A 27,253-nucleotide genomic window follows, 5' to 3' on the forward strand; every position below is an offset into this window, starting at 1 on the left:
CTTTGTGCTATGTGAGGCCAGTCATAAAGTACAAATGCTTCTGTGAATAGACAGCAAAGCAAAGGGGTGGGCAGATGTGTGTCGGAAGACAGTGGCTCCCTTGTCGGAGCTCCTCTAGCAATATCCGTGCTCCTAAAACTCCATAAAAATGTAGGATGTAAGTAAAAAGATAAGTCCAAGAGGTGCCATGCACCTTGTTGGACTTCAGTCATTATATGCCAACACATTTTACAGATTGGCTGAATTCCTGGAGTTCATGTAAAGCTCAATCATTTAGTTTTAGTTTTAGATGGAATGTGTAACCCTGTCAAGCTTTTACTGTTGTCTGTGCCCTCACTGGGAAGATTCACCCTCTCTATTGGTCCTGGTGACAGATGTCTCCAGTACAGAACGTGATCGGAAACAACGTTTTTGGGCTGTCACAGAAACAGAGCTGAAAGTGTATCTTCAAATCCAGAAACCACATCTATAGACAACTGTCTAGGAGGGCATTTCTCTTCTTTTTGAAGACATTTCCTTTTACATCTTGCTGTGTCCCTGGGACAGGGAGTTGCTTTACACACTTCTTTTTTTAATATTCTCTCTTACTTTAACCATACTCTGTTTTATGCCATGACTCATTTTTAAAATATGCTATACAAATAATAATGCTAATACCTATCAGTGATCACGAAATAACCAAAGCAGCAATAATGTGATTGGCTACAAATAGTATACCTAAGACAAGGGAAGAGGAGGGGAAAATAATACATTAAAAATTCAATCTATACCTCATAACTGCATGATATAGATTCAATCAATGGTCAAGTCAGCTTCATTGACAGGTGCATCCTTTGTACACTCATCAGCCAATGCTCTCTCATTTTCCGGAACGACCCTCTAGTGTCATTAGCAATCCACTGCATTTGCCATTTAAGCAAATTGAGTTAATTTTAATTATTAGCCTGGAAAAAGTGTCAATGCATCTGTTGCCTTGGAGATTTGCGCACATGCTGAGCTTTATATGAGGCTGATATATATGTGTGTCCTTATTTTACTCCTTTGTCTAGATCTGCTCAAAGCATGTTTCTAATGCTCTTCCATGAATTCCTTAGAAGCACTACTTTTATAATATTATCCACATATCATTATATATTTGTATTCAGGAATGAGGTTGTATGGATAACAAAATATACAAACTTACATACACCCCATGATATTAAATCATAACCAAATTAACACAAAAAGTAGAACTTTAAAGGGTACACTAATGTAAAAAACACTTTTAAAAAAGCATCACTTTATTTTAAACAGATGTTGAAGAAATTATACAAGTGTGCTATTTCTTAGGACAATGCCATTAAAAAAAAAAAAAAAAAAAGCGCTTAATATGTCATAATACAGTAATTTTACAGTGTAAAAACTACCAAGTAATTATATATCCCTTAGCAACATTCTCCTGATCATACTGGAAATCACTGAGGCAGGGAGGTATTAAATCCTCAGCATGTTTCCTAGATCACGGATCTGCTTCCACAGAAGGAATGAGGGAGCTGGATATCTACATACCTATTATATTTGCTTTATGTTCTTTATTTTCTGAATATTCTGTATATATCTATGTGTACATTTTTTTTACTATTCCCCAGTTTGCTGTAATCCTGTCCCCACGTAATTTTTCAAATCTTGCTGGTTGCCATGGGTCATCTGTTGACATATGAAGTTCCTGAGTCAACAGATCTAATGTATTCCAGAATCACCTAATGTAACTGCCAGTCTGATATACTATGACAACACATTAAGCCACATTACCTTGTGTTCTCACTGGGTCCGACATCGGGCTGGGATCACTTAGGCCTTCAGCATTGATTGCTCTCACCATGAAAAGATATATTGTGTTGGGTCTCAGGCCTTTCACAGTATACAGCGTGGTCTTCACATGATTTGCCACTGTCTGCCAACTATTGCTGACAGATTGGCTGCAGAAAATAAAAATATCAGAAACCTTTAATCAGTGTTAGAAAATATATGGGCATGACAAATACTGAAGCATGAGATGTGGATATGAAGACATATAAAGAGGTACAGGGAAACTCTGGGGGTGATACAATCAGCAAGAGGCAACTGCTGTACAGATCACTTCACTTTATTCATATGGCAGAAAGTAAAATAAAGACTTGCACAGGCAGGCTTCTCTTATTATCTCTATCTTACTGTAATCTGTTCTCGGTAAAATTGGAAGGATTACTATGGGCAAACACACAAACACACTTTTCTTTTCTTGAGCAGCACAGTCATACCTCTGATTAACTACGATAGGTAATACCTCCACTCGTGGCCAATGTAATTCTACCGCAATGTCCTTGTGTGAAACACTTTGCTCTATTTGCTTGCACAAGGCCATAGTTAAGATATATATATAAAAGTAAGTTTTCTGTTAAATTATAAGGTTGAGTAGGACACAGTTTAGACATACTTTTCAGGATTTTTACTTTTTGCTGTCTGTGTCGTCTTTGAGGAGATTTCTGTCCATCTACTGTTCAGGAATGCAACAAAACGTGATAGGAAATCTCTACAATGCCAGTACCATCCTGATTGAACAGCCTTTGTGGAACAAGATTCCCCATGGGAAGGTTTTCCATATTTTAATGACAGCTCTAAATTTTTGGATTTCCCAGTATTTTCTGTCTTGGGGAAAATGGTCACCAGGACCAAAAGAGAACATAAATCATCTTATAGAGGGCATAGGCAGCAATAAATATTTTATTGAGGGTCTAAACTTTCCCCACTCTAAAAAATAAAATAAAAAAATTAAAAACAAGCTTTGGCTATATATATGCAGTTTAATGTTTGAGGGTTACACTGCAGAGGGCATACAGTACATGTGACAGGTACCATGAAATCAAGAATATCTGCTACTCAGCACTATCACTTATGTACCAGCTATGTGCCAACATAATATGCTGTCTAGTAGGCAAGTCAAACTCAAATGGTACATTGGATCTAATGACAAAGACTCTTATTTAGTGCCACTATACAGAACAAGGTGTCACAGAAAGAACCTAAGTAGTCCTCTCTATCACCCCAACCTTTATAACTCCCCTCCCATGTGTTTTATTATTTTAGCATTACTGTCCCAACCCCAATGGTATTCTCTTCCCCACTGACCCACTAAGCCTTTACAGAAGTGAAAAGGACGGTCGTTGGAACATCTCTAGATGTCCTTATTAACATTTTAGTATAGCCTTCAAATACCAAACTGAACATGGCTGTCCATCCATTTCGCACATTCTCTAATTGTAAACAAATTTTTGTTGAATGACCATGGCCAAATAGTGGTGCCAAATTTCTCAAGCTGCTGACTTGCCTCTTCCTGGATAGGTTGACAACCCACTGCTATAGCCAAAAGCCTCCACCATATTGTGCACACTCCGACATCCCTTGCCATTAGCCTTTAAATTCTTTAAGAAAGGAATGTTCATACATGAAGGATATTTTATACACTTTACTGATGTTCTTCAAAGATGGTATTGAAACACTGGGGTTGATTTACTAAAGACAAATAGAATGTGCCCTTTGCAAACTGCAGTTGCACTCTGCTCAGTAAAAGCTTAGTAAATGAGGTAAAGCTTCACTTTCCAAAGAATACCCAATCACGTGCAAGGAAAATTTAAAAAACAGCATTTATGCTTGCTTATGATTAGATAATGGAAGACAGCAGAGCTGCTCATTCACTAAGATCTGTAGCTTTTGCACTTGCAGAGTGCAACTGCACTTTGCAAAGTGCACGGTCTATTTGCCTTTAGTAAATCAACTCCATTATATCACATCGACATACTGATATGTGTCTTCGGGAAATATCACCATACACAAAAGTGGACAAGCTTTAGCATTAATTTGTAAAAGCTAAATATTAGATATCATTCATAAGCCATCTTCCTTAGCATCTCCTCTCTCCTCTCCTTGGAGTCATTACAGTGTTTTGATCCATCTCCCTGTATATTAAACCTGAAGCATTCTGCTCTATTCAAATGAAGATTTACAAGGTAAAGAATCCTGTCCTTTCACTCGAGATTAAGAAGATGCTTTTTGTAGTACACCAGTCTCTTTTTCTATGTCCCACCCCATAGTTCTACCCAGCCGGGTACACTCTTAGCTGCATTAGTACTCACGTCAGAAAACACCTAGCCTGGACTTTTGCGTCCTGCTCCCAATTTTTTTATAGACCATGTTTCGAGTCAAGGCAACTACAGTTGGCTATTCAGGGGGTTAGACTATCTCACCAGGCCTTCTGCCCAGTGCATGGCCTTTGCATGGCCTTTGCAGTAGCTAGCTACATCTACATGGCTGAAGGTTTTTTTTTGCTCCCAAGCCCCATTTTACCTAAGGCTTCTCCCACCCTGGCATTTATATGGGCACTAACTTCACCCACTGCACTGTATCATTAGAGGAAGGCTTTGTCTAATAGGTAATGTAACACTCAACTACATAATTCCCTTTTATCACACTAATTTGGACAGAGCCACCTATTGACAGACTAGCTAACTGCACCTGCTTACAACCATGTCATCACATCTTTATGAAATGGTCAAATCGTCAGATATATCTCCCAACTGTCTTATTTCTAAGGAAAAAAGAATGATTTATGAAGATCAGTTGGCTAGGGAGTGTCTGTGTACACCTGTATATATACACACACACACACACACAGGAACTCAATCACGAGCCCCTGAAACACCCCCCCCCTCCTCCCCACACGCACACAAACCCTCCAGAGTGCAAAGTTCAAGGGTGGGGTGGATACTTACATCTATCTATCTATCTATCTATCTATCTATCTATCTATCTATCTATCTATCTGTCTGTCTGTCTGTCTGTCTGTCTGTCTGTCTGTCTGTCTGTCTGTCTGTCTGTCTGTCTGTCTGTCTGTCTGTCTGTCTGTCTATCTATCTATCTTTTCACTTACCCTTACAAAAATGGTCTGCAATGTCTAAATATTAAAATTATACTTTTTTTTTTCTTAAAAACATATGTATCACATGTGGCATTAAGGAAGAAACACTCACATCTAAATCGTTTTTCATCCACACCTATAAGGAGAGTCATGAACAGGTCTCGATCTACTGTTGATTCATGCTAAATTGCTAATGTCTAGTGCATACAGGCAGCAGCGCATGTACTGTTCTCCTAAGTTAACAGTATATGTATCCAAGAATGAAGCATCTGTCAGAATGTCACAGAGACGCTCCATGGTTACGGAAGTATTAAATAACCATTACCATAATAAGAGGAAGATGGATTACAGCAGTAACTACCTGACCAGGAGAAGAGCTTCACCTGACAAAAAGTCACTTTATTGCCTGGCTGATCACAGCATTCAGGGAAATTCCATAATAAATTATCAAAACAAAAACACCTCTGTTCAAATAGTCACTAGCCTGGCCCTGCCAGTCTGGCATCTCATTTGTGTGTGTTTGTTTACATGGTCAAACACATGTGCATGACTGTGAATGAACACATATCTGGCACTGGCGTTGGCACCAAGTGCCCTATTTAAAGCACATTCCAACTTAATCACAGTTGCCTAATGGTCATCCGCTCCTATGATTTATGATTTGACCTGCCTTCTTTTTTTCTGTGTTTGACCCAGCTTGCCTCCTGACTATCCAGATCTTCCACTACTGACCTTTGTTTATGTCCTGACTTTGCCTTCTATATGTTTCATTACCTTTATAGCAATTTTATACTGACCTTGGCATGCACTCTGACCTTGCTACTGCTTTCCAAATTGGTATCTCTGCTGCCTGACTGTTGCTAACCTCTTCTCATCCTGATGTCTCTGCTTCCCTCAGCTGTAGGTTTCTGTGGCTAACCTGTGTGCCATTCTTCTGCACTAGATCAAGTCAAAGCATCTTTAGCATTTCAGCAGTATTCAGACTGTCTTCAGACCACCTGCTGCTTCTGGATCCCTACCACAGGCACCCATGCCAGTCTTGTCCTGCTATACCATGTCATCAACTCCATGGGGTATTAAAAGGAAAGAGAAGGGGAGGCCCTCTTGTCAACTCAGTCTTAGCCAGGTACTTAAAAAAGTTACTTAGGTACTTATAAACTTTGTCTGATGGTAAAAAAATCACTGACTTCACAAAAGTACTTGGACGAATGCCCAGTCTAAACATTCCTATACTATATTTATACAAGGTATATAATAAGAGGCATGCCATCACCATCTGTATGCTGAGCCTGTATCAGTGTTCCCATTGGAGGCGCCTGGTTTGGAATATCTAGACACCAGCATTTGGAGTTTTGCTCGCAGCGGAAGTGCTTAGGCGAATCAGGACCTTTTCTGCCTTTATCATTTTGGAGCTGGTAAGGGCATATGTTTGTCAGCCCTCTTCGGTGACACGATTGGGATCTAAGTGCTCTATTTACTTTCCTTTTGGTAAGCTGCAGTCCTATTGGGGGAGGTCCTCTACACTATTTGTTTCTGCAATATTTTTCTATTACTCTGGTAAGGAGTATATTCACAGGATTGGAGGTGTCTATGTTCTTTACTATCACTACTACAGCACCTTTCTGATATTCCCATCACTTGGGGTGTTACATCTATTTGTTTGTGGTTTTACGCTATGGCGTTTTTTATTTCATTTCACATGATCACTCAACACTGAGGAGATCCATTCAACATACGGAGTCCGTCTGAGATCTGGTTCCTGTGGATCACTTGGAATCTTTGGGCCTATTTATCATTAGCCTCTGGTAAGCGGTACCTGTACAGAAAATTTCGTCAGACGTGCTGTTTGCCTTTATATGGACTTTATCTCTGGACTTTTTTACATATCATATATGTTTTCACTATATAGCGCAACTTATATTTATACATTGTTTCTAAGGTGATAGTCACACTTGAAGTTGCTGCTTACAATCTATTTGGTTTAGCGCAGTTGTTTACTTTTTCTATTTATACTTAGCTACATATATAATTTAATGTCAGAAAGCACATCATGTGGTAGAGCATTCCACAGTTTAAACTCGTTTGGCTATACTTCTCCTGGGGTTCACAGGAGTAAAGTTCATCCTGGACTTCTGTAACCTATTTTCAGCCATCAGTGGGCTAAAGCCAGTCCAGGGATCTGGTGGATCCCACCCTTTCCCTTATTGAGCCACTGAGAACCTGAGCCAGAGGGGGTGGCAGAACAGAGAGACAATGACTGACAGTCACTAGCTCTCCGTTTACAGAGTGCTGAGAACTGAGGAATTTAGCAGTGTTTGATCACTCAGTTCTCATTCTAAGAGCTGGCAGGGGATAGATGCAGCATCGGACCAATGCTGCATCTACCTAGGTAACTATGATTTCTTAAAAAAATCTCTTTTAATCACACTTAAAACCATATAACATTAGTGATCCTGTCTCAGAACATTCACCTGCTCCCACAGCATTGCTCTCTAGCTGTCTCAAGCACTGCGGGATCTTGCACAGAGATTGAGCAGTGACAGTGTAACGTCTTGTTGGTTTGGCCTATGAAAGAGAAATGCGGTAGGAGAGTTCTATCCCCTTTTTTTAATAATTGTATTGCTGGACAATTAGGGCCATGGACAGGTGTAAAAATACCATATCTACATTTGTCACTAGTGTCCCCATGTCCACTGATTTGTCTTTAGAAAGAAGAAATCTTTGCACTATCCTGATACAAACCTATACTATTACTAAAGGCAAATAGGCTGTTCACTTTGCAAGGAAATTTCCCCCAGAAATTAGTTAATGGGGTAAAGCTCTGCTGACTTTTATCATCCAATGGTATACAGGCAAAAATACTGCTTTTTTATTTTCCTTGCAATTGACTGATTATGCTTCAGAAAGTGAAACCTCACCACAATCACTGAGGTCTCGGCACATTCCTTTACAAAGTGCAACTTTCCTTGCAGAGTGAAAAGCCAATTTGCCTTTAGCAAAACAATCAAAATAACTATATTATTTAGATCACTGTTTGGTTTCAGCTATGACTGACAACAGTAGTATATTGGTGATCACATTTGGCTGCCTATGATAGTTACTACCGCAAATGTATTATTATTTTTCATCATTTACATAGCACCAACGGTTTGCACTGTGCTTTAAAAAGTAAAGGGAGATTGTACAGTTACAATACAATGCAATGCAAGAGGATTAGGAGGGCTCTGCTCTTGAGAGCTTACAATCTAAAAAGATGCAAATACTAATTGGAAGCTAAAGTGATCATTATTATCCATCACATGTGAGTTTTCTGTCATTTAAAAAACAGAATAATTAACATGAAATCTCCCAGTTGGAAGCTGTCTTACCTGAAAGCTTCAATTATATATGATGTCACAGGCAGGATCCCTGGTGTGCCCGGCTGCCATGACAAAGTGACGCTGTTCTTGCTGACATCTGTAACCTGAGGCTTTGACGGCGGTCCAGGCAAATCATTGATATCAAGATTCTTGCTGATAGTGGCACCAGCAGATTCTAGAGGAGGCACAGAGATCATGAATATCACTTAAAGACAGGCTACAGTTACAATGCCCTGTGCTAACACGTGTACACTACTTACCTGTTACTTCCAGTATCGAACTCCAAGTTGTCTCTCCGCTAGAACTCGTGGCCACACAAGTGTAAGTGCCAGAATCACCAGCCTAAAGAAAAAATAAAAATATATAATCAGCTTCAGTTCCCATAATAATGTATTGAAGGATCTATGGAAATGATAGCTGGAGGTAAGCGTAATTTGTTAATAAGGCTCAGTTAACACATCTGCGGGTGGGGAACGTGTGTGTTCCCAATCTGCAGAGAAACGTGCTGCACTTTAGCAGAAATGCGAGGGGTGCCATTAATTGTTAATGGAACCCCTGCGCATTGGCAACTGCGGCACGTTTTCATGCATACCAAAACACATGATACCAAAGCACTATGCGGTTCACTGCGGTGCAAATAAAAAAAGGGTTAGGGACTACTTTTTTCATTTTTCTGTGGGTAGGGCAGCCCATTGAAATAAATGGGCTTTCTACATACAGAACGCATGTTGTAATAATGTGAACCTATGCTGTCCTTTCTAAATATATGGCTGTCTTAAACATGTGCCTAGAGTGTAGAGGTAGTACAGTTAGCACAATGCTTCCTGTCTGAGCAATATCTACATTGTGCCCTTGCTATTTCTTTTAATGGAATAGGTAATAGCAATAGAAGACTTTGTGACCACCATTATCTGTTAAATTTGCATAATATAGCTATGGGCAGCACTAACAAAAACATATTTTTTCAAATGTTTGACCATATCTTTATCTTCTGCATATACAGCGCAAAGATAAATATTAGCTGACTTAAGAGTCCACAATCACGTTTTTTTAGACTAAATACAAAGTGCAAACTAGCTGTTACATCTTAAAAAGAGTCTCTGGTTATGCAATTGTGTCTGGGGGGGCTACTGGAAATGAATGGGTGAAATCTTAGTTCTCCTTGAGAGATAGACAGGTGGCATAACTCCATTTACAGCTATATGTAAGCAGCCTTTTGGAGAGTGACTCACAGCCCACACTGAGATTTTAAAGACAATCTTTCTAAATCCCTGAATATCAGTGCTATCTCTTTACTCATCTCAGCCACTTCGCCAGAGAACACTGCGGACAGAAGTCGCGTACGTTCCGGGAGTTGGCTCGGGATCACTGAGCTTCTACCTTGACTTGCTGATTTTCCACCAACTCCTGGGGACCTTGCCTATTCAAGCGCACTATTTAATCCAGCAGTACAATAAAAATGCATTAACCTTTGTGGCCAGTGCTTGCCTTCAGCATGAAGTGGGAGGCTAAATTGTTTACTCAGGGAATGCTGACATTCATTTTTTTAATACATTCCATTTTGCTCAGAGGAAGTTAATAATTAATTTATGGTCACTGAAAGACAGTGACAGACATAAAGTTTAAAGCACTTTCCTCTGTAACCAGTCTTTGAATGAGACAGTGATTTACTGAGTGTCTGGATGTACAAGAGCACAGCCTTTTTCTATAATTATTATTATTATTTTTAATTCTGTTAATATAATATTTTTTTTGCAATACTCAATATAGAGTATTCTGTCTAACAAATGACAATGGATTAAAGCAATACCTAATATTACCTAGAGCATATTTGAACAATAACATAACATCTAAATTTAAAATAATAACCAAATACATTTCCTTAAAGGGGTTGTAAACCGTCTGGGTTTTTTTTTAGATCAAAATAACAAACATGTTATACTTACCTGCTCTGTGCAATGGTTTTTCACAGAGCAGCCCAGATCTTCTTCTTCTGAGGGGCCCTGCAGGTGCCCCAGGCCCCTCCTCTCCATCGGGTGCCCTCAGGGAAAGTTGCTTTTCCTGGGGGCACCCCTGCAGGCATGCTCCCACACAGACAGCGGGACTTGGTACTGCCCCCCGCTCCCATGTTACTGGATTTGATTGACAGTAGTGGGAGTTGGCTGGTATCAATCTGTCTAATGAGGAAAGAGACAGGGGCTGGAGCTGCTGTGCTCATGCACATCACTGGATCAGGCTCAGGTAAGAAAAAGAGGGAGGGGGGGGGGTTGGGGAGAGCTGCACCACTTTATGTGCATTGTATGAAAAATCATGAGGCTTTACAGCCACTTTAAACAGTCAATCCTCCCATGACCAAGGTTTCAGTTTTAGATAGATAGATAGATAGATAGATAGATAGATAGATAGATAGATAGATAGATAGATAGATAGATAGATAGATAGATAGATAGATAGATAGATAGATAGATAGATAGATAGATAGATAGATAGATAGATAGATAGATAGATAGATAGATAGATAGATAGATAGATAGATAGATAGATAGATAGATAGATAGATAGATAGATAGATAGATAGATAGATAGATAGATAGATAGATAGATAGATAGATAGATAGATAGATAGATAGATAGATAGATAGATAGATAGATAGATAGATAGATAGATAGATAGATAGATAGATAGATAGATAGATAGATAGATAGATAGATAGATAGATAGATAGATAGATAGATAGATAGATAGATAGATAGATAGATAGATAGATAGATAGATAGATAGATAGATAGATAGATAGATAGATAGATAGATAGATAGATAGATAGATAGATAGATAGATAGATAGATAGATAGATAGATAGATAGATAGATAGATAGATAGATAGATAGATAGATAGATAGATAGATAGATAGATAGATAGATAGATAGATAGATAGATAGATAGATAGATAGATAGATAGATAGATAGATAGATAGATAGATAGATAGATAGATAGATAGATAGATAGATAGATAGATAGATAGATAGATAGATAGATAGATAGATAGATAGATAGATAGATAGATAGATAGATAGATAGATAGATAGATAGATAGATAGATAGATAGATAGATAGATAGATAGATAGATAGATAGATAGATAGATAGATAGATAGATAGATAGATAGATAGATAGATAGATAGATAGATAGATAGATAGATAGATAGATAGATAGATAGATAATTGTTCCTTATGTTTCTTGGACAACAATAAAAAGATGTCTGTTTCTTAAGTGAATGTATGCTCTCCCTGATTGACAATTAATTTGCTAAAGTGCTATGTATCTACAACAGTTGCCATGTTTTTTGTTTTTTTTTCTGCCGAGAATACCATTTTCATTTCAGACATCTCAGTGCGACTGATTTCCTTCTCTTTCATACATACACTACAGTGATGGCTGCCTGTCATTACTCCGTGTAAGCTTCCTGATTGTGGAACATGCCTGTGCAATGCATGTCTCCATGGCCCCTCTTAGTCTCCTTTGGAAGCCCATGTGACAGGATGACAATGCAGGAGAGAAATTGAGTTTTCACTCTTAAATGAGTTGTCACCCTATAACAGGAAGTGCCTTCATAACAGGATCACCAAGTAATATTTTAATGAAAGCAGTATATGTAAAAATATTAAAAAGGATTTTTTAAACTACAATAACGTCTTAAGATTATATACTATTAGGTTTACACTTACTTTTAATAACAATATTGAGGTTTTTCTACCCCTATAAGAAGGAACATCCCAGGTACCGCACACCAGCAAAGCCCAGTGGGGGGGGGGGGGGGCATGGCCTTGACAGAGCCTGGGCTGAGGCTGCTTTTACTACAAAGACCATTGGGCTTTGTAGTGTGTGCGGCACCTGGGGTGTTCCTTTATTCATATTGCATATATTGAGTCGAGATGGGCTGTCCCCTAGCCTGCATGCTCAGTGGCAGTCACCAGATTTGGATAGATAGGAGCCTAGAGTTGCACCCCTAAGCAGGGAGCAGCAACACCCAAATGTGTGAGTGATAACAGTAAAAACTATGGCAAGGAGCTCTAGTGTAGTGTACCGTCAAGTGTAATAAAAACAATACCACACTTAGTCTTATCAAGCCAAAAAGAGGGCTGCAATCTGATGTCATCATTCATAAAAACTTTACTTGACCAGCACAGATGCAAGAGCCCTCACCTGCAGATTGTCAATGTCTAATGCATTTTGCTGAATGCAGGCTTAATCATAAAGGTAGGGATGGTCAGGGTGAAAGTATGCTTTTATATACAATGTCAATACATTCTAAGTAATAATAAGCTTTTAAATGGTAAATTCAATCATTATTATATAGTGTGTATCCACCTTAAAAAAGTACTGTTGTGAAGGGAAATATATTTAATACCCTCACTTCCTCACATACCTTAGCAAGCTCACTTCACTCACATAACCTAGCAAGAACTAAAACAAAATCCTATATAAATATATGTAAAAATAGTAAATAAAGAAAACAATTTTATAATATACTACACCAAAGGATCTGTATACATCAATGATATATTTAGATTTTACCCTGGTAATATGTGCACAGACATACATGCACAGGCACATAACTGCAATTTACTTAAAGTATCAATAAAGGCAAAACTTTTTTTTTTCATTTTGGATAGAGTAATGGAGGATTATAACAACTGTCAGATTTTTTTTTTTCCATTCATGTACCATGTTCCCTTCACTTCCTGTCCCAAAGCCAAAACAGGGAATCCAGGGGTGTCACCAGGGTTACCAGAACTAGTGTTGTGTCCCCATAGGAAGATTTCCTCTCTAAAGTGGGGTACACACTAGTAGAAAATCTGCCGAAAATTCCCATCCCAGGTAAAATCGTTCGGCTAATGTGTACACAACTTTCAGCAGCCGATGCCGACATTTTCAACAAAAAAAAACGGAGGGACAAACACCAACATTTTTAACGTCCGACCCCAGACGATCAATTTTCGTTTAATGTGTATGCAGTACGTCCGTGAAAAATCAGATTTGAAAGACCGCGCATGATCTGAAGTTGCTGACAACCCGGAAGTCTAGGAACAAATGTCCCAAAAGAAAAAAAAAATCGGATGAGAAATTTTGTGAACATTTATGCACTATCAACTAAAAACGGTTATGAACGCTGAGCAAGAGAGAGAAAAATTGGAGGATATTTAGTCCGATTTCCGTCAAGTGTGTACGGGCCTTTATCCTGTTCGAATGTTAACCCAAAATTTGAGATTTTCTCTTACATTCACTTTTTTTGATAACAATAAACAAGACAAATAGATAACAACAAAATAGATAACAACAACAAGATAAATCTCCCTAACGGAGGGCACAGACAGCATTGAAACCTGATAGTTACCCTAATCTCTCTCCACTCTATCCCGAAAAAAATGCCCTTGGTGTTGCTTTAAGATACATAAGGTACAAACAGTAACAGAGAAATTATTTACCTACAGTATATATTATTGCTTACCTTTAAGGATTTAATCTGCAAGGAACCTTGATCCACAATAGATAGTCGTGTATCTCTTCCCATGAAATTAAATCCTTCCTTTAGCCAGCTGATAACTGGCATGGGCTCACCCGTGGCTTTGCATTTTAGTAATGCTGTACCATCAACTGCCAATGTCTGATTTGCTGGACCTTGCAAGATTATTGGTGGTGGTCTGTCAGTTAACACTAAAATAAAGCAGAGGAAAAAGGTAACTAAAAGCGCAAAAAATGCATACCAACAAGGATATCATATGTAGCAGCTAAAGAAGGTATAGTGTAACAAAAAGCAATGCCCCAGCAGTTATTGCAGGACCAGTTTAGATTCCAGCCAATGGTGGTTAAACTCTCAAAGTCAACATCTTATTTGTTGCTGTAGTTGACATTTACCTGCACATTGATGGGGTTGAAATGTACTGTAAGCTACCATTGTTGTTACATCATGCCCTTTTTGTTACTTTTATGAAATCATAAATTAGAAAACTGAGCGGGCTATTAGCTTTATGGCAAAAGTCTTTGCTCATTTGCATATTTTTTCATAACACATGTCATTTATTTTAACTACCTAAATGGTTATTCCATAACGCATTAAATGAGACAGATCAATAACAGATTAAAAGTATTTTTCGCCAGGAAGAACACTCAGCTCCAGGGCTCTTCGGCATCTTACATCGTTCCAGGCTTGTGTGACACTCAGGTCAGAGGTTAAATGAACACTTAGAGGTTGCAGTCAGGTGTGAACTTCCATACTGCCATTTAAAGTGGGCCAGTCGGGTATCATTTCAGAAGCCTTCAATTGTTTTTTTGTGTTAATATCTAGAATGCAGTGTTGACTTACAATCTATACTCTATATAATGACCATTTTATGTGTGTCATAATGCATATCATTGGTAAAAGTTTAATAAATCATAAATGTGTGTCATAAGTATTGCATTGGTAAAAAATATCATGCAACAACCATAAAGAAAAAACACTCTAAATGCACCAAGCAGGGCAGCCATGATTTTTTGTTGACTAATGAATAGTCATAAAAGTTTACTCTAATTGCCTTTCTTTGTAATTTATTTGAAAAAGGGAATAGATCTGGACTAAAATTCTGTACTGGTGAAGTCACTAATCCTTTAATCAGCTGCCAGACGTTGTTCTTGGACACACTGATTAACCTAACAAAATGGCCCCTTCCACATGGCTGCTTCTACTACGGGCAGCTAGTTAGTTCATATTATAGCCTGAAGGTGTCACTGTTGTAATTGCACTGCTTTTAACATGATTTTCCTAAAATGTACAGGTAATCCTTAATCTTTATACACATGAGGTTGATATACCAAACACAAATAGCCTGTTCACTTTGCATAGGAATTTTCAGTTACCTTGGTGAATGTGGTAAAAAACAAAACAAACAAAAAAAAAAAACAGTATTTTTGCTTGCATATGATTGAAAGATGAAAAACAGCAAAGCCTAACCTCATTTAAAATGCTAAAGGAAAATTTCCTCGCAAAGTTAATGACCTTTAAGGTTAATTACCTTTAGTAAATCAACCTCAAAATGCTGAACCCAGAAAAAAACCCAGAAAACGCTCATGATATTTTGATGGTATAAACTGTTCTGTTCTGGAAACTGATAGAGGAAAACAAGTCTCAATAGTCATGGTTCTGTGATTACATGGAGACCAATTTATAATTAATTATTTTTATAAATATGTTACGTATTACTAGTGATGACTGAAGTGAACCAGGTGAATTTAAAAATCTAGGAATTGTACTTTATATTTTTATTATCATAAACAAATGTTTGTAGATGTGTCCAATTTAAATTGAGGCTAATTGTCCACCTTGCCTCCTGCATCCCTTTTACTATGCCCTACTACTGACCTCAGATAAGCATCTTCCTCAACCAGTCACAGCTCACATTAGCAGTTCTTCAGTCATCTTCAGTGAGTTGGTAAGTAGCAGAATATTACACATGTGTAGCTTTTCTCAATAGGTTCTAATGAAGAAGCAATGTACTTTAGACCCGATTCACATTTGTGCGATGCGGGAACGCTGCAAATATACAGCGTGTTCCCGCATTGCATCCGCACCCCTGGCAGTTCACACTGCCATATGTGATACGCTGGGGGGGTGTCAATTAAAAGTTAACGACACCCCCAGATTGGATCGCATATCGCAGTGCGATCTGCAAGTTCACACAGAATCGGATAGCACTAGTGTGAACCACCATGCTATCCGATTCTGCTGCGGACCAAAAAAAGGGTCCTGTGCGTGTTTTAGTGCGATTGCAGTGCGAATTTAGCCATACAAGCTGTATGGCTGAAATTTGCACTGCACAGAGATCGCATGTAATTTTAGGAGCAGTGCGCTCCGAATTACATACGATCTCTGTGATCGCACAAATGTGAACCGGCACTAAAACCTGCAGGTAGACAGCTTCTCCATGAAAGCAAAAAAAAAGCCAAGCATGCACAATATGTGGCAGCTTGCTGGCTCAATGAAGGTCTAGCATTGGTGAAAGCCAGTTCAGGAAGTCACAAGCTGATCTGAGTTCAGTAATATGGAGAAAACATGAAATGGAAAAAGGGAAAGAAGGGCAGTTGGCTGCAAAAAGTATTGACTTAAATTCTAGAATAATATTTGCCTGGACTATTAAAGCGGAGTTCCAGCCTGCATTAAAAAAATAAATAAATAAATAAAAGTCATCAGCTACAAATACTGTAGCTGCTGACTTTTAATATAAGGACACTCACTTGTCCTGGTATCTGGCGATGTCAGCACCCCTAGCCAATCCATCCATCAGCTTTGAGTGCAGGCGCTGGCATCCTTACTAAGGGAAACAGGAAGTAAAGCCTTCCAGATTTACAGACTGTTTCCTACTGCACATGTGCAAGTCGCGCTACTCCTTCTGAATGGTCCTGCTGTATTCTGGGACCTGTGTGTTTCTCCCAGAAGACAGCGGGGGAAGGAGAAGGGGCCGTAAGTTACGTAGATCGCCATGGCTACCTTACATGGAAGTGGCAAGGGTTAATGTTAGCACACAAGGTAGAGGTCAACTAATTCCATAAGTCCATTAAAAAATGTCGTTAAACAATGTCCAAAAGAAGGGTGATTGCACCTGTAAATTGAGGGGGGGGGGACTTGTTCAATACAAGCACTGGGTGCAAGTAGGCTCTTCTGCAGAGTGAAGTCAGCTCTGTGAGTGATATTAAAAGGAAAAAACAAGAAAAGCGCCTCTAAGTGCAGTCGTTTTAATAGGTGAAACACTAGGAAAAGTGCAAACTCACATAAGTAAAGGCAATAAGGGCTCATCTGGATGCTGAAAGCTCGATGGCAGACGTATCTCTGAAGGAGCCCATGGTCCAGGGTATGTCGGCCAGGATGGCTGCGGAAGACAGGGAGAGTGGCGGCTTGCCTGCGTCTCCCGGGAATGGCTTCACAGAGGATCAGCTATATGGCATCTTGGGCAAATGTATACTATATATAAGATCCATATTATATATATTATGCTGTGGGTGCACCCTGTTCCCCCCAGGGTAATGGATGTCTTCTGTGTCATTGCAGACTGACAATGCCACTGCCAAAGGTGCCCCTGTGCTCATTCATCCAGAGTGGGAACTCTCTAACTCTCTCTCAAGGTGAAAACAGAGGGGAAAAGCCTAAAAATAAACTAATGCAGCCACCACATCTAAGGTTGCTTATAATCTGTCACCCACAGCATAATATATATAATATGGATCATATATAAAGTATACATCTGCCCAAGACACCATATTGCCAATCCTCTGTGAAGCCGCACCCAGAAGACGCAGGCAAGCCAACACTCCCCCCGTCTCCCGTATCCATCATGGCCGACATAGCGTGGACCCTGGGTGCCTCCAGCGATACATCTGCCACTGGGCTTTCAGCATCCAGATATGCCTTTATTGCCTTTGCTTATATGAGTTTGCACTTGTCCTAGTGTTTTACCTATTAAAAATACTGCACTTAGAGGCGCTTTTTTGTTTTTTCCTCTGTTACACGGAAGTGGGAGCGGGTACCTGTTTTTGACAGGTATCCTCCCCTCAAAAGGTACCAAATGTGGCACCGGGGGGGGGGGGGGGGGGGTGGAGTAAGCAGTTAAGTTTGGGTGGAACTATTTTTTAAATTGCATAATTTTCTGCAATTTATTCAAATATCAATGCAGATATTCATGAAAATCAAAGGTGATTATTCTGGGATGCACCTGTCAAGATTGATTGAATAAAAGAGCATTAGACTGTAAAAGGTTCCAAGAGGTGGGTTGACTAAAAGAACTAGAAATTAAAATTTGAATTTACTGATCTGTATTTTGTTTATCAGTAGTACAATAAGGGAGAACTCTGCCAAGCTTCCAATAAATGAACAATGATCAAGTAACTCCTCATACATCATCACCAAGACCCAAGGCTGTTAAAGAAAAGAAGATCCTAATGACGTTCAGCAAGTATATTATACAGTAGTAGGGATGATCGAACTTTTGAAAAGTTCGGTTCGACCAGAACACCCGAATTTCAGGAAAGTTCGGTTCGGATTCCAGAACCCCATTGAAATCAATGGGACCCGAACTTCTGGAATCAAAAAACACCATTTTGAAGCCCTAAAACCCAATAAATGCCCCTAAAAAGTGCCTAGGGTTCTGGGTCATGCCCCATTAACTATTAATCACACAAAAAAAGTTCTTAAAAATTGTCATTTTTGATAAAAAAGCCAATTATTGAAAAAGAAAAAAAAAAGAGAGAGAGATTTTTTGATTTTGACTTTGGATTTAGTATCTGGGGGGTCTAAAAAGTGTACATGTGAAGTTTCAGCTCTGTAGCATGTCCAGAACCATGAAAATAAAAAAGATTAAATAATTTTTCAGTAGAACAGGGATGTGGGACCCTCCTTTAACACCTATATGATCTTTTTTTTCTGGTTCTGGACATGCTACAGAGCTGAAACTTCACAGGTACACCTTTTAGACCCCCCAGACACAAAATCACACAAAAAAAGTTCTTAAAAATTATCATTTTTGATAAAAAAAGCCAATTATTGAAAAATTAAAAAAAAATAGATTTAGTATGTGAAGTTTCAGCTCTGTAGCATGTCCAGAACCAGAAAAAAAAGATTGTTTGTATTAGAAAACTTTCAGCACAGGAGGTTGGCTTTGCTGCTGTAACACCTTGCCGGTTTAATAGAAGGCATTTTTTTGGGTTCTTTGCAGTCAGGAAAAACATCTGAACTTGTGTATAGTGGTACTGTGCACAAGTTCTGATGTTTTGCCTGCCTCCAAAAACCCCCAAAAAATGCCAGCAAAAACACACCTGGGCATTTTTTTTTTGACGCTAGCGTTTTTTTGGCATTTTTTTGGGTTCTTTTGAGGCAGGCAAAACATCTGAACTTGTGTATAGTGGTATATATACACACATAATTATATGTATATAGACACCTAGCCATATATAGGTGTGATAGTAGCAGAAATATATTACTGTAAATGATTTCATTAGCGCAAGCATTTATTTCTGCTACTATCACACCTATATATGTCTAGGGGTATATATACAGACATATATGTGTATATATACCCCCTATACACATGTTCAGATGTCATGTCTTGACATCAAACATGTCCTTAAAAAAGCACTGGCAGTGGCAGCCCCTGCAGCATAAAAAATGCTTGGCTGGTGAGAAGCCATATTCCAGTTCCGAAGCAACTCAGAGAAATGATCATTTCTCTATAGCGGTCACCCTGCTATGGAAGGGTTTTGTCACCCTGCCATAGCAGTCACTGCCAGTTAACCCTACACTACACTACGGTCCCTTTACACTTAACACTTTCCCTACAGAAACTAAATTTTTGAAGCTAACTTAAGTGTAAAGGAGCACTCTAACTACACTAGATATCCCTTTCCTCACACTAATAAATAGCTAAATGACACTTTTAAAGTAAAATTAACAGATCTGCTTCCACTCTCTTCCATGTCCAGTATAACAATGCTAGGAATATGGCGGGGGCGATCTTATATACTGGGGGGCATATTCACTAATGATTGGTCTAGGGACCCCCTAGTCACTCCAATCACATTCCTAGCATTCTCCTGCCCCCTCAATTGGCTTTTGCTAATGGTTCTGGTCCAATCACAGGCTTTTAAAGCCCATTTCCTGAAGCATTGCATTTTGGTCGGTTCTGGTTGCCGAATTCCGAACTTTTTGGGCAAAAAGTTCTAAATTCGGCCGAACCTCGAACACCCAATGTTCGGGCCGAACCGATGGTCGACCCGAACCGTTCGATCATCCCTATACAGTAGCTAAGGAAAGCTACCAAACAGCAGTGTCTATGCAGATACAAGAGAAATGGCTGCACACCAAGCGATGGCTCACGATGAAAGGCTTTATTGAACAGAGATGCAAGGTACAGCAAAATGGATGGTAGACATGTTTCACTATTGGTAGGGAACAAGCACACTGTGAGTCATGTGAAACATGTCTACCATCCATTTTGCTGTACCTTGCATCCTTGTTCAATAAAGCCTTTCATCGTGAGCCATCGCTTGGTGTGCGGCCATTTCTCTTGTATCCTGTTTGCGGTGGCGATCCGAGTTCCTGCACCCATGGCTGGCTGTGAAATTCCAACTACCTGAGCGGTGTAAATCTCTTCCTCAGTGTCCATGTAGAGCAGGGGTAGGCAAACGTAAAGAGGTGGATATCTACCTGTACAACATGGGAGAAGTCTAAGGTCACTGAGCACAGTGTCACCTCCTTATATAAAATATATGTTTTAAACTTCTAATTGCCTTACTACTGAATAGCAATTGCATGCATTGCATGACAATCATGGGTTTATATCTGGTGGTGAGGAGATGACATATCGCCTCCTTACCACCTGTCAAAAGCACAGATCGCTTTTCAAGGGAGCAGCAGCGTCTGCTGCACTTATGAATGAGCCCTTGGCTGCATTCAGGAGCGACACCCTTAGTGCTCGTTCACACATAAAGGTGGGAGGGGGGGTGGTACCCTGTGGTTGAGTCACAATTTTATCACTCCCAATCCCTACCCTCTTTAGCTGCTCTGGCAGCAGCCAAAGATGTACACATGCCACAACAGCATTTAAGCCCCCTGTTGCTTTTGGTGGGTGCTACCGCCTGCCAAGTGCGCCCTATTCAAGTAAATAGGGCCAACCCTTGTTTACTGTACTACACAAGGTTGCAGGGCACTTGCAGAGTGGCTTCATTCACTTGAATGGGTCATGCTTGGCAAGTGCTACAGCCACCAACCATGGCAGGGTGTACAACTCTTGCTGCAGCTGCGACATGTGTACACCCCTGGCCACTGCAGCTAAAGAGGGTGCAGTTAGGGCATGGGTTATAATACACATCTGAACTATAGGGTTTTACCACTCCCAAAACTGAAAATGTATATGAACCCTTACTGTTCTGAGCCCCCTATAAGGCTGCTTTCACACTTATGTTCAGTGGGTTAGCTGCGCTTTGCCATAAACTTCTATTATATCCTGCAGGTATGGTGCACTTTTTGAAAGCGCACCAAAACTCCTGCATTCACAAAGTTCACCAAACCTGTAGGATATAATAGGTGTCTATAGCTAAGCGCAGCAAACCCACACTCGGGTGTACAAACAGGTACATGGCACTACGCTTGCGGTGTGGGTAAACCACAGTACATTAGTGTCAAATCAGCCCTATACTTTTATGCCCAGTGTTTTGCTTCACACTGACCTGAAGATCTCTTCTTTCCTGCTGCTGGCACCACTCTAGAGACCACTAGCCAGGATAAGAGGTGGGGTGCAGTTGGTATCACTCCATATGGGATAGGAGCCAGCACTACAGAGGAGGCATCGTCTTATGCGGCTCTTGCTCCCTACTACAGCTCCAACTTTACAAGTAGTCCCTCTGCATTGCACATTATTTGATGCTTTGGAATGGCGGGTCAGCAACCCAGACCGAAATCTACCAGTCAGCTGTTTGCACTGACCCCCAATGTAGAGGAACTCATTTGAATGTGACTAATTCAAGACATAGGACACAATTTTCATTGATATAAAAGAATGTACCATTTGAAATATTGTATTACAAACTTGACTTATATGAACAGAGAGAAGCTATAAACGTTTCTTATTTTGGGTGTGCTTACAAAAGTAGCACACATCCTTGATGTTCAACAACAGTCTTTAGATTTCTCCATGTATCTCTTCCCCAACATCTGAAATGCAATGTTTGGATGATGGTAAATGTTTTGCATGTCTTCCTTTCATAGAGATACTATGCCTTACAAAGGTTCCTTGGAGCAAAAGGGGCTTGCATTAAACATTTTCATTTTTGTATCTACATATTTGTCCCTGGAAAACACTGTTTCACATAAACGAAATATAAAGATATAGAAGTGGTAAATGGGCTTTCCAAAGATTAATGTAAAAATAGAAGACTTACTAAGAAAAAGGTCAAATCATGCATTACAATTAACTGAGATTTAAACACACATTTTTTTTCAACTTATCTAACCGGATTTGCACGTAAGCTGCTAACATTATGCAGTGTTATTTAAATGCTTATAACTAAATTGGACAAAATGTGACTTTACATACACTGAAGAAATATATATATATATTTATATATATATATATATATATATATATATATATATATATATACTTACCTATTTTCAGGCAGCTCCTGTCCAGTTACATGATTGGCTCTTTTTTCTCAGCAAACAGTGGCAATAGGGGAGAGGAGGGTGTGTCAACGGATGGCCTATAGTAAGCCAATGGGTGATGTAAACACTGCAGCTGTTGTCAGATCGCACTCTGCTCTCCCCTGTACCCAGTGCCAGTGAATCACATGAGCAGACCAGAGTGTTCTAAGATTAGGTGAGTATACAGGGTGGTTAGCATAGGTGTGAGAAGTGGGATGGAAGCACTTTTAAAGTGTTACTAAACCCACAACAGTAAAATCAGTCTGTGTATGCAGTAATGCATGCTTGCAATACTCTATCTCCTGATAGTAAAGAGCCTTAGGGACACTGTGCTCAGTTTGGTGTATACTGGTAGAGATTTTTTTTTTTTTTTTTGTGGAGTGGTGGGTGCATGTGATCAGCACAGGGCCAATCAGCACTGTTCAGACAGGAGGGCAGGAGTCACACTGAAAACTCCTCCTACAAGCTTAAATCAGTGCTCAGGCAGACACTGATAAAAGTCACAAGACTGCTATATACTGCTACACTTAAAGCTTGGTTAGTATTACCCTGGAATTCTACTTTAACAAAAGTAGAGAAAAATCAGGTCTCCTGTCCTGCTATACAGGGCTGTGTGGTGTAAATCTCAGTACTGGATGGACAGAAATAAAAATAATTTGTCAGATAAATCTGTGTATTTGTCTGCTTGTCTGGAGTTTGTTTTATCTGTTCCATCAGTTGTGAAGGTTTTCTAGGGTAAAACGTAATTATCTAAATTATATTTAAATAGAACAAAATGTATCTATTCAGTATATTATCAATTGTACAGTTTTCTATCTATATCCATTTTATTTTTTCCATTCCTTTTTGCTCCAGGCTAGCAGTGGCCCCAAATCTCAGCCAGAAGCACAGGCAAAACCATCAGGCATTTTAAGCAATTTAAACAACAATCACCTCTATAAAGTTTTATTGTCAGTGGATATGGAACTCTTAAATGCACTTGTCAATTTATGGACTCCCTAATAATTTTGGATTCTTTTTTATGGACTGATTTTGATTTTGTTAAAGAGGAAGTAAACCCTCCTCTGACACTTTTACCTATAGGTAAGCCTATAATAAGGCTTACCTATAGGTACTGTAAATATCTCCTAAACATGCACCGTTTAGGAGATATTTACCTTACATGCAGCCAATGACGTCACCGGTGCATGCGCTCTGAAGGAACGGCCACTGGTGCTGTTTCTTCAGAGACCCGTGCCGTGATTGTCGGCTCCCGCGCACGTGCGCGGGAGTGACGTCACCGCGGCTCCGGCCAACCAGATGGCCGGATGCTGCGATCCCAGAAGACGGGCGACTGGACATGTCGCCCGTCATAGAGGTGAGCGGACGGCACGACGGGGGCTCGTTCTAAGGTAAGTATTTCATAATGAGCTAGTATGCGATGCATACTAGCTCATTATGTGTTTATCTTTCAGCTTGTAAAAAAAAAAAAAAAAATTTAACGGAGTTTACAACCTCTTTAAGTTTTTAGCACGTCACTTTAATCACGAAAATATTTGCTAATATAGCAGTCACTTTATTATATATATATTCAATTTTATATATGTTTTAGCATTAATTCATGTATGCATTTGGCAATTAATTTAGGTTACACACAGTCACCATTAGGGCCCACATTTAACAAGCAGCGCCACACCTATTTCTTCCCATAACACACCTGACAGACTCCACCAACCCTGGTAGTTATCATAGGGGCAGCAGCTTGAACGCAACCACTTAAGCCCCAGCCCAATTTCGGACACTTTTTGTTTACAAGTTAAAACCAGTATTTTTTCCTAGAAAACTACTTAGAACACCCAAACATTATATATATTTTTTTAGCAAAGACTCTGGAGAATAAAATGTCGGTCATTGCAAAATTTTTTGTCACGCGGTCTTTAAAACGCAATTTTTTTGGAAAAAATTTGAAAAATCACATTTCACTGCATTTAAAAAATACTAAACAGTAAAGTTAGCCCATTTTTTTTATATATTGTGAAAGATGATGTCACGCCGAGTAAATAGATACCCAACATGTTACGGTTTAAAATTGCGCCCCCCCCCGTGGGATGGCGACAAACTACGGTCAATAGAGATCTCAATCGGCGACGCTTTAAATTTATTTAACGGTTACCAGTTTAGAGTTAGAGTGTAGCTCTTTTTTTTTAATTATTGCCCACGCTCTGGCGATCGTGGTGATACCTCACATGTGTGGTTTGAACAGCGATTTCATTCGCGGCTCGACTTGCGTATACGTTTTTTTTTTGTGCGGCTAAATTTTATTTTTTTTTCCTATTTATTTTTTATTTTTTTTAAACTTTATTACAGGTTTTTAAAAAAAAAAATCTGATCACTTTTATTGCTGTCACAAGCAATGTAAACATCCCTTGCGACACCAATATGTAGTGACAGGTACCCTTTATGGAGGGATCGAGGGTCTAAAAGACCCTCGACCCCTCCACTACACTTCCATGTATGCAAAACGCCGAAAACGGCTTTTTTTTATACAGCCGTTTTTTAAATTTGCCGCCTTTTGCAGCACAGTAACCCGTAAGTGACGTCATGGACGCCACCTCCGGGTTACGTCATCGGAGACCCGATAAATGCCGTTTCTGGCATTCATCGGGACTCCATCCAGCCGGCAGACATGCCGGCTGGGTGCTCGGGGCTCCCGGTGGGACGGGAGCCCCGAGCAAAGCCACGGAAGGCGGCGGGAGGGGGGGGGAACGTCCCCTCCCGCTCACCCGGGTAATGATCGAGCGGCTCCCGAGCCGCATTGGTCATTACTGACGGAAAGCCGACTGTCGGATACAAACCACGGTACCTGGTCTAGCTAGAGGCATCATCCCAGTATAACCCTGCAAAGTTACCCGACGTATGGGTACGTCAGTATGCGGTAAGTGGTTAAACAATTTTCCCATAGCACGGGACATTTCTTTCTATTCCTTTTAATTTAAACAACACCAAGCTATTGGAAAGAAAAAAAAAAATCATTACCAATGGCCTATGGATATTTATGCAAATATCACTGCAGGTAATTACTTTAAATGTAATCTTTCTGCGTTGTGAGAAGTGTAAAAGTTAAGGAAAGCATGAAAAAATGCATATAATTATTTCCCTTCCCCTGACATTTCCAGTGTGATATGAAAACCACAAAGCTCTTTAAATGGATCTAACCTCTGCTGAATCCCCATCAATTTTTATTTTTATTCTGTTACAAATAGACTGCAGTCTTTTACTCTTAACACAAAGAATTTCTCATCACTGGTATCCTTGAACCCAGCTTGTTCTTCGCAGTAAATCTGCAGACTTACCAGCAGGTGCAACTATTAACAGCTCAATGTTCTGCAAGCCAATGTTTATCTCTTGTGTTTGTTCCAATCACAGCGCCTACCCAGAGTCACCTCTGCTTCGGAGACAGATATGGAAAAATATTGCCAGACTATTAATTGAGAGGACCTTTTAATATGTGTAGTAATTTCAAGTGCACAAAAATGCATCATTTTGTCAGGAGGAGAGGACAAAAAACTAAGAGAAGGAGGCTAAACACAGAGGCAATTAGAGCATCTGATGATAAACACTAACTTTCCGACTAACAATGTAATTCTCTTGCTGTGTTGTATGATATATTCATTCTCTGACCTACTTTGAGCAAAGCAGAAAAGTTGTTTTAATTGTGATAAATCTAAAAAGGAAAAAAAGCAATAATTCTACACTTGTTAGTATGGAAGAAAGGCTTTTGAAAGCAAATGGAAATGGTTGTGTAGTCAGAGGTATAACAATAACTGTTACAGCATTTGTGACCCACTTCTAACCCTGATTGAAGAATGCTTGTCTCTGTACCTCTTCCTACAACAGTAGAAACATAATCATGATGAGTACTAAAGTGTTACTATGTGATTATAAAAGGAATGTGATTATAAAATGAGTCCTCCACTAAGGAACCCAATGACTGTCGTAGTGGGGCTAATCTTCGTGGAAAACTGAAAATTTTGTCTGACATTTTATTAATATACTGCATTGTGGCAAACATACATTTGGCCCATTCTATCTCTGCCATAAAGCATGACCACTTTTTAAAGTGACCTCACATTAAACATTTCATAATTACAATATATATAGGGAAAGTGCAAGGGAGGGCAATCCTAAGTTTTGTCTTTAGAAACATAGGTTCACACATCTTCCTTATTCTACTTTAGAACTAGCTTTCAGACTAAAGTTTGTTTTAATGTGCAGGGAATTTGTACCATTTTTCAAGGTAGGTTCGTTCATTATATTAGAAGATATGCTTGGGCCCAGGTTCACACTTTAGAGTTAATTTACCAAAGACACATCACATTCACTAAGCTCCTGGCAAAAACTCATGCAAAGTGCAATTTCCCTCGCAAAGTGAACAGCCTTTTTGCCTTTAATAAATCAATCTCTTTGAGCCAAAACACAGGAAAGGTTGGTTTAACCCATAGAAGGACTTTTTTTATTTAGCAAGAAAGTGGGAGACAAACTCACACTGCTATTGGGCAAATAGCCACCAAAATAACAGCAGATTTCCTAATCTAAACGAAGTTTTGTGATACCACTAAACTTCTTTTATACACCTTTCTGCATTAGTTCTGCTTCTGGATTTTACTACAAGTATTTAAAATTGACCAGATAATAAGTGATACTGCCTCCTCTTGCTCTGATATGTTTGACACAGGTGAAAAGTGTCTTATGG

The 27,253-nt window shown here is 39.4% G+C and overlaps 1 protein-coding gene across 11 annotated transcripts in view; it reads right to left on the reverse strand.

Moving 5' to 3' along the window:
• The window catches only part of ROBO2 (roundabout guidance receptor 2), a 1,381,003-nt gene that overhangs the window by 129,349 nt on the left and 1,224,401 nt on the right, over window positions 1-27,253 (reverse strand). For all 11 annotated transcript variants that reach the window (XM_082246200.1, XM_082246196.1, XM_082246202.1 and 8 more), the window contains exons 9-12: window positions 13,807-14,012; window positions 8,553-8,634; window positions 8,302-8,467; window positions 1,792-1,958 (exon numbers count right to left, since the gene is read on the reverse strand). In XM_082246200.1, the coding sequence (XP_082102326.1) occupies window positions 1,792-1,958; window positions 8,302-8,467; window positions 8,553-8,634; window positions 13,807-14,012 (621 nt within the window). The remainder of the gene's footprint in view (window positions 1-1,791; window positions 1,959-8,301; window positions 8,468-8,552; window positions 8,635-13,806; window positions 14,013-27,253) is intronic.

This window comes from Pelophylax lessonae (assembly GCF_965119305.1).
Source record: "Pelophylax lessonae genome assembly, chromosome: 2".
In the NCBI taxonomy this organism is placed as follows: domain Eukaryota; kingdom Metazoa; phylum Chordata; class Amphibia; order Anura; family Ranidae; genus Pelophylax; species Pelophylax lessonae.